The following is a 13,134-nucleotide window of genomic DNA, read 5'->3' as shown; positions in this document are numbered from 1 at the left end:
TCCGGTGCCCAGCTGGGCTCGGAGCCCCGTGGATGTCAGGCAAGTGCAGTGGAGGCTGGCTGTTGGCACCGGAAAGAGCTGCAGACATCACTGCCTTGTATCCTCCGTTTCACAGGCCAGGTAAGCGAGGCTTAGAGAGGCCGCACACCTGCCCTGAGCTCCCTGCTGCCTCCTGGGTTTCAGGTAGCCCTGCCGCTGGAACCTGGCTCCTCTGGAACGTTCCTGCCCCCCAGGGGCCCCTCTGACCCAGAGGGGAGCGGCAGCAGAGTCGACAGCAAGCTCACATCAGTTCAGAGCTGCTCTAAGAGTCCCTAGGGAGATGTGAGCCCTGGAGGTGGGGACGAAAGGAAGGAGAGCCTTAACAGGCCCCGAGTGGAAGCACCTTTTATGTTGTTTCTGTGGGAATCAGACCATCAACCTGTCAGCTCTGAGCCCCTCGTTCTCCTCCAGCACTGTTACTAGGGTGCACGCACCCCCGGCGCACACCTGCTGCCTCCCGCCCTCTCCTGGTGCACCCCAACCCCACCCTGGGAGGCCTTCCCTTTAGGGCATCCTGGTGGTGGCCTGGGCCAGAATGGGACCCAAGGTCGGCTCTGTGGAGGCTCCCTCCCTTCTCTCATGATGAGTCCAAGCCTTTATTTGTTTTGGTAAAAAGCAAAGGGTGTCTCGGCGGTGCAGTAGACTCTTCCAGCTGGAGAACTAGGTTGTGGTCTTACCGTCGTTTCCTGTTATCTCAGAAGGGGTGTGTGGCATCAGCCCCCATGCGGGGCCTTTCCTAACTCTGCCTGCCTCTCTGGCGGGGCAGGCCGGGCAGGGCTCCTTTCTGAATTGCATCTCCTGGACCTTCTGCGTTTCGTTCGAATGGTCTCCTGCTCCCAGCTGACCTTCCTTCTTCTTTCTGCAGCTGTGCACACACAGCTTCCCCGTAGCCAGGCAGCTGCGAGAAAGTGCATTTAAGTGATCTCTCGCTCCACCCCACCCTGCGAATCACAGGCGCCAGGGAGGGAGCTGCCCATGCCTCATGCAGCTGGGCCCAGCTGTTGGCCACTGCTGGGGCCGCAAGGACCCCTGCACTTGGCACATCCCGTGGCCTGGAATTTAGTGGCACTGAGCACAGTGGTCACCCGGTCTGTACCAGACCAGTAGGGGACCGCAGCCCATTTATTAGCACTTTGATTCATAGGGACGCACGCGCACTGGCAAAACCCGGCCGTTGTGAGCCTTTGTAAACCGTGCAGTTAGATTGATAGGGGACCTGGAACAAAGCATGGGCCTCCCGTTTCACTCATTCTCTCTCGAGCCAGAACGAAGGGGTGGCTGGGGGCCCACTGTGACCCGCGCCTGCAGCTCAGCCTCCCAGTACTGCCACCTCGGCTCACCCTCCGTCACTGGAAAGAGGACAACGGTCTCTCGGGGTTGGGGAGGGAGGGAGGTCCAGCCTCTAAAGGATGTCGTAAGGCTCCCTCGAGACAGATAGGACCATGCAGAGGAGTCGTGGCAGCTATGTTCCAGAAAGTGTTTCCTAGAGGGAACCAGAGCTGACGACAGTGAGGACTGTCATCCCTCTGGAAACTACCTGAAGGGTCGTCCTGGGCTCAGGGCTGTTCTTCCCATACTTGGCGCCTGGCCGATCTGAAGGCTCCAGGTGCAGCGTGCGTGCAAGGCCCCGTCTGAGCAAGGGCCTGGGAGCAGATTGTCGCTCTGGGGGGCCACCCATTCAGCCACCCTGATCGCGTGCCCCGAGCAGCTGAGCACGAGCAGCCCGTACGTCTGGTGCCCCGCAGCCATCATCATAAAGCACGTGACGGAGAAGCCGGATGAAGAAATGGAGGCACAGAGAGCTCAGGCCGCCTGCACTAGTGCCCAGATGCTGAGTGGTCGAGCTGGGGTCTAAACCCAGGCATCTGGCTCCGGAGTCTGGATCCTCCCCACTGAGCTGCAGCTCAGAGAAGCAGAGATGAGAGCAAGAGTGAGCCAGAGCCATCTGGAGGTGGAGGAGGTGGGGGCAGAAGAGATGTGCTCCCTCAGACCAAGGTCAAGGCCAGAACCAGCTGCCTGGGGCAGAGCGGGGCCTCACAGGCAGGGGCGACGCTGCATCCGGCCCGGGATGGAGGGCTGAGATCAGAGTACAGCAAGGCTGCACAGCAGCTCCGTCACAAGCGACACCACTGCTGTGGGTGGAGTTGTGTCCCCCAAGAAGATTGGCTCAAGTCCTAACCCCAGCATCTGAGGATGTGACCTTATTTGGCAGTGGGGTGTTCGCAGAGGTAAATTAGTTAAGGTGAGGTCGTACCGGAGCAAGGTGGGCCCTAGCCCAATAGGACTGGTGTCCTTCTAAGAAGACAGAGACACAGAGAGAAGAAGGCCATGTGAACACAGACACGGAGAGAGTACTGTGTGGAGGCAGGGATTGGAATGATGCATGTGCAAGCCAGGGACCACCTGGGACTACCAGACGCTGGGAGGAAGCAAGGGAGAGTTTCAGAGAGACCGTGGCCCTGCTGATGCCTTGATCTTGGATTTCCAGCATACAGAACTATGAGACAATAAATTTCTGTTGTTTAAGACGTGCAGTCTATGGTACTTTGTTACAGCAGCCACTGGACACTGATACAACCACTTCTGTGTTCTGAGGCACTCAGACTGACATCCGAGATTTGCCACCATCCTCCTGCCGTCTTGAATCTTTGCAGCATTTCTTTGCCCCAGAAGCCAACCTACCTCACCCCCCAAAATATATGTAAGCAAGTGAACTAGAATGACTGTTATTGGGCACCTGCCTCAGGTCCAGGCATAGCAAGCCTTCAGCAGTCAGCACGCACAGCCTCTTTCCCCGGATGCCCTTGGATTTCCTGACGCTGCAAACCCCTAGGAATGCGGGCCCAGCTGGCTTGTGTCCGTCCTGTACCTTCCCCAGTGGAGCCACCCTCCCTCTGCCACACCGCCCTGGAGGACAGGGCTGCTGGCCACTTGGAGGTCAGGAAATGGGGGGCCTTGACAGAAAGATGGAAGTTTGCAGAGACTATCTCACCCCCAAAATGTACTATATCTAGTTGAGGAAAGACAGTAGCCAGGTGATGGCCAAATAGATCAGTAAATGGAGGATCAGGCTGCCAGCCAGTCTTCTGCCCGGTGCGGGGAGCAGTCACCAGGACATGGCCCTGTGGCTGGAAACCCCTCACAGAAGGCATCACAGGGTGCCACCTCTGTACCTCCAGGTGGCAGAGCTGGGGTTCAGAGGAATTCTGCCACTTAGAACGTGAACTTGAGGGCTTGGCCACGTGCAGCCCTCGCTGGGGGCCAGGTGCTGAGCCAAGGGTCTCATAGCATCAGCTCACTGGCCCTCCTTCTCCACCCCTCTCCAGGGTCCAGCATGGAAACAAATATAGCTCTCCACTCCTCCTGCTGCCAGGAAAAGTAGGTCCCAGCTCCGTATCCCAAGAGCTAGGATGAGGCTACTCATAAAAATAAGAGTCTCTCCTGCAAGGTCTGGGCTTGGGGGTGGCCGGAGCCCTCCTTGCCCCACCTCCAGGGCTGCAAGCTGAGCTGGGTTGTTGGTGCTCATGGGGCCCTTCTAAAGCTAGGACTGGTCAGGAAGTGGTGTGGGAGGACCCCAGTGCTGCGGTGCACTGATGACATCGGTGCCTTTAGGAGAAGCAGAGCTCTGCCCTGTCCCACATCCCCCCAGTAAGGTCCTGTTACAGTAGCAGTAAATGCCATCAGTGAAAACAGCGTGTGCATCAGTTAGGGTTCAGTTAGGAAGCACAGCATCCACTCGAGCTAGTTTAAGAAGAAAGGCATTTTCTTCCAGGGCACCAAACAGCGTATAGAGTCACTGGGGAGGCTGGCGAAACAGCCTAGGTTGGGGTTTCCAGAATGATCCCAAAACCATACTGCAGAACCAGGTCACTAGGGGAATCTGCACTGGCTGTCAGCTCTGGATGTGACAGTATTGCCACCTCCACGGTCAGGAAGCTGCCACTGCTGCTGGATCCAGACCCATGCTGCCCTACTGTGGTCTACACCCACAAAAGGGAAACTGGGACTCTAGGGCTCCTGTGGCGACTCTTCTTGGTAGCAGAAGCAACAGAAGCCCAGCCTCTGCTTCAGCTCTGCTTTCTGACACCAGCGCATGGGATAGGAAGAACTGGAATTGTATTTGGAATCCTAGCTGCAAAGGAGGCGGGGAGTACAGCAAGGCATCCCAGAAGGGGGTTGGATATCCAAGCCATAGTGTATAGTGAAGGTGAATCACTGGGGTTTAGGGAAGATGGTCCTACAGAAGTGGCATTGCAGCCTAGGCAAGGAGGATCTGATGCTTATAAAAATCACCTGGGCAAGATCACGGTGCAGAGAGCAGGGCGCCCCCCTCAGACACTGGCTCAGTGGGACTGAAGCGGAACTTGTTTGCTGCTGTCTCCCTGTTGTCCTCTGGATAAAATTCTTCAGTGTCCTTTAGGTACATCGTGTTCTCTGTTTGATCTTTGAGATAAACCTCTGAAGCAGCCCATCAGGTATTCTTACCTTGTGCAGAGAAGAGGAAGGTGAGGCTCAGCTCAGGGAGGTTAAGCCACTTTTTGCAAGTCAGGCCTGACTCGCTGGAGCTGGAACTGCCAACCACCGTCCCCAACCCTTTCCACCTGCCAGCCTCTTGGAGCTACTCCCTGCTGCTACTAACTCGTGCTCTTTCAGTCTGATTAAGAGCAGGAAAGCAGTGTGCCCTACCTCAGTGGGGGCAAGCCCCTTCACCTCTCTGACCCTCTGTTTCCTCCTCTGTACGGTGAGGTGGCTGGAAGGCACTCTTCTGACAGTGGGAGCCTTCTTTCAAGAGAAGCGTTGCGTGTATCTACATCTAAGACAGAAAGCAGCAGGGCCGCTGTGGTTGCCACAGGGAGGGATCCAGACACCTCCCGCACAACCCCACCTCCTCCAGCCCCTGGAATATCCTTGCTGGGGGCTCACCCAGCTTTGGCCCCCAGCAAAAGCTGGCAACTCTTCGCTTGAACCTGCTCACATCACTGCAAGCCTCGCGACGGCTGCAGAGGAAGAGCAGAAGGGGCTCTCTCTGGGAGGTCAGGCTGTGGGGAGGGGTGGGAGAAAGGGGGAGGGGGTACTGGCTCTTTAGGAGACAGAAAACTTGGCTGATGGGCCCAGCTTGAGGTAAGTGTGTTAGATGGGGTACCCCGTTCTGCTGCCTGTTTCCTAAATGAAAACGCTTACATCCCGTTCAGCCCAGAGGAGACATTTGTTTGAGATGACAGGCGCGTCTTGGAGGGCTGCCACAGGGAAGGTGTCCACTCTCCTGGACCTTGGTAGTAAGTGGCTTCCGTAAAATGTGTGCCCAGCAGAGCAGCACCGCCCATGCGTGTGTGCGAGCACGTGTCCACGTGTGCTCCACGGCTGGTTGCTACTTCCCGCCTCTTCACCGGCACGTCGCCGGGACACATGGCAGCTACCAGATGGGTGTGTCCTGGGTCAGCTGAGGGACAGCCTTCCTGATGGGGCTGGAAAGACCACAGCTCCGAGGTGGAAGTCACGGCATTGCACCCACCGAGTCCACCTCCACCCAGAAGTGGAAGAGCTCTGCACAAGCTTGGTGGAATCGTGTGCGTTAATAGGACTGTGGTTTGCCTTTCTTAGCCAGAGAAGCAAAGAAGGTCCCACCGAGATCAGTGTGAATTTGGACGTGCAGGCTCTTTGCCTGCTCTTGGTTATAAAAGTGACACCAGAGACATTCCATGTGCCTGTTCTGAAACCGTGTCCAAGCAAACGTCTTCTGAATGGGGGTGTTCACAGAAAGCCACCAACTTTTGTTAGAGCTGCTGAGGAGACCTTGGACGTGTCTTCTGGAAAAGGCCAGGCACTCGCCTGAGAAGAGGCTGGCAGTAGCTGTCCACGGGAACCGGCCTTCTCATCACAGTGTGTGGTTTCTTCTTTCTCTGGCTTTGCCTGACAAAGGTTACCGCCCGTAACCAGCCAGGAGACGCATCCCACGTTGTTGCAGCCCTTGGAAAGTATGTTCCTGAGGAGGTGGGGTAAGATTACTCTGGCGAGATCCAGCCAGACTGAGTTGTTGTTGTTTTTTTTTTTAATTTGGAGTATAGTTGATTTACAACGTTGTATTAGTGTCAGGTGTACAGCAAAGAGAATCAGTTATGTATATACATGTATCCACTCTTTTTTTAATTTTCCCATATAGGCCATTACAGAGTATTGAGTAGAGTTCCCTGTGCTATACAGCAGGTCCTTATTAGTTATCTTTTATATATATAGTAGTGTGTATATGTCAATCCCAGTCTCCCAATTTATCCCTCCCCACCAGACTGAGTTTAATTCAGAGTTAATAGTGTAAGGCACAGAGAAGGAAGGGAGATCAGGGTACGCAGAGAGAGCTCGAAGGAGCCGGTCTTTCAGGATGAATGGAATTGGGAAGGGCAAGGGGAGGAGGAGGACCTCAGGATTCATGGGACTGTTAATAATAGCCAACATTACATACCTACAGTGGAATATTACCCAGCCTTAGAAAGGGAGGGAATTCTAAAACGTGCTACAACATGGATAAACCTTGAGGACATTATGCGCGGTGAAATAAGCCAGACGCAGAAGGACAAATACTGTGTGATTCCACTTCTATGAGGAGTAGTCAAATTCAGAGAGACAGAAAGTAGAATGGTGGTTTCCAGGAGGAGCTGGGGGGAGAGAATGGGGAGTTAGCCTTTAATCGGGACAGAGTTTCAGATTTGCAAGATGACAACAGTTCTAGAGGTGGATGGTGGTAATGGTTGTACGATATGGTGAATGTACTTAATGCCACTGAACTGCACACTTACAAACAGTAAAAATGGACTTCCCTGGTGGCGCGGTGGTTAAGAATCTGCCTGCCAATGCAGGGGACACGGGGTAGAGCCCTGGTCCAGGAAGATCCCACATGCCGCGGAGCAACTAAGCCCGTGCGCCACAACTCCTGAGCCTGTGCTCTAGAGCCCGCGAGCCACGACTGCTGAAGCCCACACGCCTACAGGCTGCGCTCTGCAACAAGAGAAGCCACCGATGAGAAGCCCACACAACGCAACGAAGAGTAGTCCCAGTTCGCCACAACTAGAGAAAGACTGTGCGCAGCAACAAAGACCCAACACAGCCAAAAATAAATTAATTAATTAATTATTTTTTTAAAAAGGTAAAAATGGTCAATTTTATGTCATGGGTATTTTCCCACAATTAAAAAAATAAAAAACCAGTAGCCAACATTTATTGAGCACTTGCTGTATACCAAGCACCGCACAGAGCACTTCTGGCGTAGTTCTCCAAATAGCCGTATGAGGTAGGCGCCGTTGCTGTTTGCATTTTACAGATGTGGAATCTGAAGTTTGGGGTCATTAAATACATACACCTCTCACAGCCAGATGACTTATGATGGTCGTGAGGATTGTACCCAGATCTGCGAGGGTCCAGATATCACACTCTGTGAACAGCAGGCTGAAACACGGGCACTAAGAGGCACAGACTCCTGACGATTTCTAAGTGTTGCCCTGCTGATGGACGGGGTTTGGCTTCCATCCACCTGCAGAGGCCCTGCCCGTCAGGCTCCTGCCTCCAGCAGAGCCCTTGAGGCGGCCCTCATCTGAGTTCCCTGTTGCTGGTGGTGCAGGGTGTTAGAAGTTGGCTCTAACTTGCAATGATTATACCCATGACCAGTATTTTAAGGAGTGAGCTGTGTCGCCCCATCTGTTTCAGACCACGGTGATCGACTACGTGAAGCCCTCGGATCTCAAGAAGGACATGAATGAGACCTTCAAGGAGAAGTTTCCTCACATTAAGTTAACACTCAGCAAAATAAGGAGGTATGTGGGGATGAACACCCACCTGAACTTTCCCCCAGGCCCCTCTCCCAGCATGCACTGAGCTCGTGCTTTGTACAGTGGGTCTTCTGTTGTTCCGGGGAAGTGAAACGTGGTCACATTCAGCTAAAAGAGGCTCGTCCGGTGCTGGCTGACCGGTGCCCAGATGTGAGTGAACCAAGGCAGGCAGGACAGAGGCGGAGCCCTTGACACAAGCTGACAAGGATCTGGAGTGCGGTTCCTTATGAAAGAATCATTTCATACTATCTGTGGCTCACAGTTCAGTAAGATTTATGTTATGGAAAACTGAGAATAGGAAACATTCAGTTCCCTGCGTTCTCAAATGCAGGCAAAACAGAACAGAATTGGTATCAGAGGGTTTGAGATAACTCTTTACCCACAACCGTCTGCCCAGAGGTGACAGCCAAGCCCTATATGTAAGCAGTCAGCAAAACGGCCAAAGCAAAATCAGGCCCAAATTTCCCCTGCAGCTGATTGGATCGACCTTGTGGTGACCCACATCTTCCGGCCCAGTAATCGAGAGGACTGGCCCTGCTGGGCTGGAGAGAAGCTGACTTGTGTTGTGTCTGAGTGCCAGGACAGCAAGATTTCAGGGCGTGTGTGCGTGTGTGTGTGTAGTAATGGAGGCTAGGCTATACACATAGTGTTGGAACACATGCCAGCATTCATACATTTATGTATGAATGTAATTCATACATACATGTAATTTAGGATTATGCCCAATCCTGATTTGATTCTCGCCCGTTCCTAGCCAAAGAGGTGAGAAAAATTAAGTATTCGTATTTTGTCTGTTGGTTGGGCAGCTTTCCTAAGTAGGCTGTTTGCTGCACTCTTAGTCTAACCCCTCTTCGGCCATAGTTAGTGGCCATAAGCGATCTTCGGCAGAGCTGATGCCAAGTACCTAATTTATCCGAGTAACTGTCTCTCTGGAATGACCTTAGTTTCCCTCTGTCACTGTGGGCAGCTCTACTCCTAGTTTCCGGACCCTCACCTATCCACTTGGGCTCAACATGGTCCCATCTGGACGTGGTCTGTACAGCTTGACCAACAGAGGAGGGCTTGAAGTCCCAGCGACTTAAGTCTGTTGGCCACATATAACGTAACTTTCTCACTCATAGGGATTTAATCCCATTCCACGTCGCCCTTCTGGAAATGAAAGAGAAAATGCTTTCAAGACAGGGCAGTCTTTTTCTTTGGGGTCACCCGAAACTCCAAGTTCTGATAAGACTCTTCCCTCCCTCCCGTCTTTTTCTAGCCTGAAGCGAGAGATGCGGAAGCTTGCCCAGGAGGACTGTGGCCTCGAGGAGCCCACGGTGGCCATGGCATTTGTCTACTTTGAGAAGCTCGCCCTCAAGGGAAAGCTAAACAAACACAACCGGAAGCTTTGTGCCGGGGCGTGTGTGCTCTTAGCAGCCAAAATTGGAAGCGACCTCAAAAAACATGAAGTCAAGCATTTAATTGACGTAAGTGGGCTGAATTCTGATTGGCTGGTTGGGGGGGCGGGGCATGCACTCCAGGCCAGCGTTGGTCTCAGAAGAGCCTGGTTGGTGACCCAGCCCGGGAGACTTCCGAGCCTTAGTACCAGCTAAGGGACCAGGGCTGTGAGGTTGGCCCTTCCACGGCAGATGTCAGACCCCACATCTCGGGCTGTCTTAGAACGGAGGGATAGGCCACTCTGATGAGACTGAAGATCCCCAGTATTGGGTCTGGCCATAAAATACGCTTTCAGGCACCATGAGGGTGAGCTTATTCTCCAAGCCCCAGAAGCCACTGTAATAGCCAGGGGTCTTGCGGGCGGTGTGACCTGCAGAACATCCGTCAGACACACCTTGGCTTCCTGTGGCCTCGGCTGCTTTGGGGAAGGGCGTGGGCCTGGCTGAGTGGTATCTCCTTCCTTTTAAAATAGAGCCCCTTGGGGTTCCCTGGTTGTCCAGTGGTTCAGACTCTGTGCTCCCAATGCAGGGGGCCCAAGTTCAATCCCTGGTCAGGGAACCAGATCACACATGCCGCAACTAAAGACCCAGTGTAGCCAAATAAATAAATAATTTTAAAAAATAAAAATTAAAGTAGAGCCCCTTAAGGCAAGGAAACACTGATCTTCTTGGACAGATACAAGAATGCCTGTTTTTAAAATTCAGTGTATTCTGGGAATTCCCTGGCAGTCCAGTGGTTAGGACTCCGCACTTTCACTGCCAAGGGCCTGGGCTCAATCCCTGGTCAGAGAACTAAGATCCCACAAGCTGCGCGGCGCAGACAAAAAAAAAAAAAAATCAGTGTATTCATAGAAAACTTGAGATACAATAAAGCCAACAGATCAGGAGATTCCTCAGAATTTCCTACCTTTTTAAGGCTGAATAATGTTCCACTGCATGTATACACCACATTTCGTTTATCCATTCATCCATCCATGGAAGAAATGGTACAGAATCGTCTAATTTGTGTAGTAAACACTTCTAGGACCATGATTTGGATGCCAAATCTGAGCTGAGAATCAATAGGTTTATGTAGATAATAGCTGAACTAATGAATCTTTACAAGTGTGCTGTTACACACATTTCATAGTTGAGAAATATATCATCCAGCAATGCTGATAGTACCAATGCAGGATATAAGAGTAACGATCGGACAGGCCGTTTGCAGTAGCAATTAACTGAACGCGAGATCCCAGCCCAGTTATAATCTGAAAGTAGTCGCCGACTACTCTGCTGTTGAGATTTTTTGTGTTTTTAATTAAGCCAAAAGCTAAGTTTAAGCCAAAGCAGAATGTACTCTAGCAAAGATGAGGCCCTTCCTACCCACGCTCACCCTGATTGTTCTCCATTCCTACTCCGGCAGCAGCTGGACCAAGAGGCAGTGCAGGAGGGGAGCCCCTGGGCGTGGGCTCAGCCCAGTCAGATCCACACAGGCCGTGTAATGCTCTGAAAGTGAGGCAGCCTCGCCAGGACTTGGTCCTCGAGCATAAAATGCAAGGACCAAACTACACATGACCAGCTCCCCCAATCCTAAACCTTCCACGTGGATATTGTTGTTATAGGTGATTTGCTATGGTTTTAGTCTTACCTCTAAGCCTGAATAACCTAGTTGTAACAGGTACAGTTTGGGTCTCAGCTGAGTCTGACTCTCAGCATTTCAATTTGCTGCCCATGTCACCTTAGACAAATTCTTAACCTCTTGACCCCATTTACCCATCTGTAAAATGGAGATAAATGTAACACTGATCGTGTAAGATTATCAAGAGATTCATGAAGTCACGGGATGTATCTCAGGCTCCCGGCAGACTGTGGGTCCTCAGGGAGGTAGGAGTCCTTTTCCATCAGGACTGAGAGCAGGAAACACAGCTGATGCCTCCGTTTCTTCCTCCACAGTCTTGCCCATAACGGGTTTCTCTGTAAACACTCTCTGGCTGACGGATACAGAGGTTACACGTGGAGAAAACCTAGGATTTTTATTTCAAAGCTAAAAGGCTTTTGGTTTCCTTTATTTCTGTTGCAGAAGCTGGAAGAGAAGTTCCGGCTGAATAGACGAGAACTGATTGCCTTTGAGTTCCCAGTGTTGGTGGCCTTGGAATTTGCCCTTCATCTGCCGGAGCACGAAGTCATGCCCCACTACAGACGCCTGGTCCAGAGCTCCTAGCACAGGCCTCCTAGGAGGGCCGGGACCACTTCCCCTGAGCTCACTGGGGCAGCGCGTACTACTGGAAATACAAAAATAGAACTCAACACAGCAAACTTTTCTCCACTCGACATGTTTTTGTGTAGAAGCAGTACCAGAAACTTTTCAGGGAGTCTTCCATCTGGCCAGCCGAGATGGGCTGTGAACCATTTACTGCTCAGCCAGGAAGGGGAGACCCGAGCAGAAGATGGCTCTCCCAGCTCCCCACTCACCAGATTTCCTAGCTGGCCTCACCCAGACTTCCTCGCGACCACACGCAGACCTGGCAGGCGTGGTCCAGGGCCTTCTCTCCAGCCCTGTTCCAACTCGGAGTGCAAAGTTCTAGAGCAGATTGGGGAAGAGAATTTGCAGAAGTTGGGAGAGAGCTTCTAAAAGATACCCTCAGTGTGTCAAAAGAGCGTGCCAATCTATTTTTGTATCCGCTGTTGGAAGTGCACTTTCCTCTGGAGCGTGTGGCTGAGTGTGAGTGTGTTTGAGAGATGTCACATCAGGCCTCCACCCGCAGAGCCAGCCCCACCCTCTGCAGAACAGACCTCAGCCTGGGGTCAGGAGCCAGGCTGACCCTCGGCAATTATTTCTACCTAATCTCTGGATAACAGTCACTCTGTCCGTACCAGGTGGACAGCTTCTGCCCTTAGAAAATGACATTGTTTCTGTTACTGCTCCTACCACCCATGGGACAAAGACAAGCTCTCACTCGGATGGGCTGCGTGGAAAGGTGTGGCATGTGACGTTCTATACCTTTCCGCCATCGCGTCCTGCGTGTACACGAACCTTCACACTTTCCCTGCTGTGGAGATGGCAGGGTCGGGATCCGTGTGTGTATTCCTGTGCTCTATGTTAGAGTGCATCACAGGCACATTTATTGTGCTACCTATGTATCTACCTGTCTATATAAAGTGTTTTATAAAATCCAGATTAGGGGTAAGACGCATGATGGGTGTTTTGAGGTTTTTGACAGTTGGGACAAACCGTCTCTTGACTGAGGCTGAGTCAATCGAAGAGGCAACAGCTCTTAGCATCACCGTGTCCCCAGGGCTGTCAGTGCAGAGTTTTCGTTGCTACTTGTACCGATTCACGGGGACGACCTGCATGGGGACACCTCATCGCTCTGTGCCCTCGTAGCTGCCGGAGAGAGGCGCCCATCGTGGTTCACCAGACGGAAGGAAGCCTGTGGCCCTGTAAAGAGAGAATTAAAAGATTTTATTGTTTCTATATCCACGTATGTGTATGTGTAGACGTGTGACGTCTCACCAATCACCCTCGCCCTGCATTACAGTTCCTCTGCCACCATCCCCGCCTCGGTTTGACACACAGATTCGGAGCTTTGCAATCACCCCAGAGAAGGGGCGACGGGGTACCGGGCTTTAGTCAGCAGAGCTTGAAAGAATCTGACAGTCACAGGTTGGAGGAATTCAAGGAGTGGCCAGGGGGAGAGCAAACAGGACCCAGAGTAACAGAGTTTAGTCATAAATATTTTGCTAACAAATTTCCTTAGCTGGATTCGGTTGTGAGATGATTTTGTTGAGGGGTATGATGAACGCGATCTCTTGGGCTTGATAGATTAACTACTATTTCTGGGACACCTACTGTTTATGAGGCA

The 13,134-nt window shown here is 52.2% G+C and overlaps 1 protein-coding gene across 1 annotated transcript in view; it reads left to right on the top strand.

The window, feature by feature from the left end:
• Window positions 1-12,793, top strand: part of CABLES1 (Cdk5 and Abl enzyme substrate 1) — a 107,427-nt gene extending 94,634 nt beyond the window's left edge. The window contains exons 8-10 of the mRNA XM_060121777.1: window positions 7,735-7,841; window positions 9,115-9,322; window positions 11,352-12,793. Coding sequence (XP_059977760.1) covers window positions 7,735-7,841; window positions 9,115-9,322; window positions 11,352-11,492 — 456 coding nt within the window. The 3' untranslated portion in view covers window positions 11,493-12,793. The remainder of the gene's footprint in view (window positions 1-7,734; window positions 7,842-9,114; window positions 9,323-11,351) is intronic.
• The last annotated feature ends 341 nt before the right edge of the window (window positions 12,794-13,134 follow it).

The sequence above is a fragment of the Lagenorhynchus albirostris genome, chromosome 14 (genome assembly GCF_949774975.1).
Source record: "Lagenorhynchus albirostris chromosome 14, mLagAlb1.1, whole genome shotgun sequence".
In the NCBI taxonomy this organism is placed as follows: domain Eukaryota; kingdom Metazoa; phylum Chordata; class Mammalia; order Artiodactyla; family Delphinidae; genus Lagenorhynchus; species Lagenorhynchus albirostris.
The sequence above is the reverse complement of the archived record's forward strand: the minus strand, read 5'-3'. Positions and strand labels throughout refer to the sequence as shown.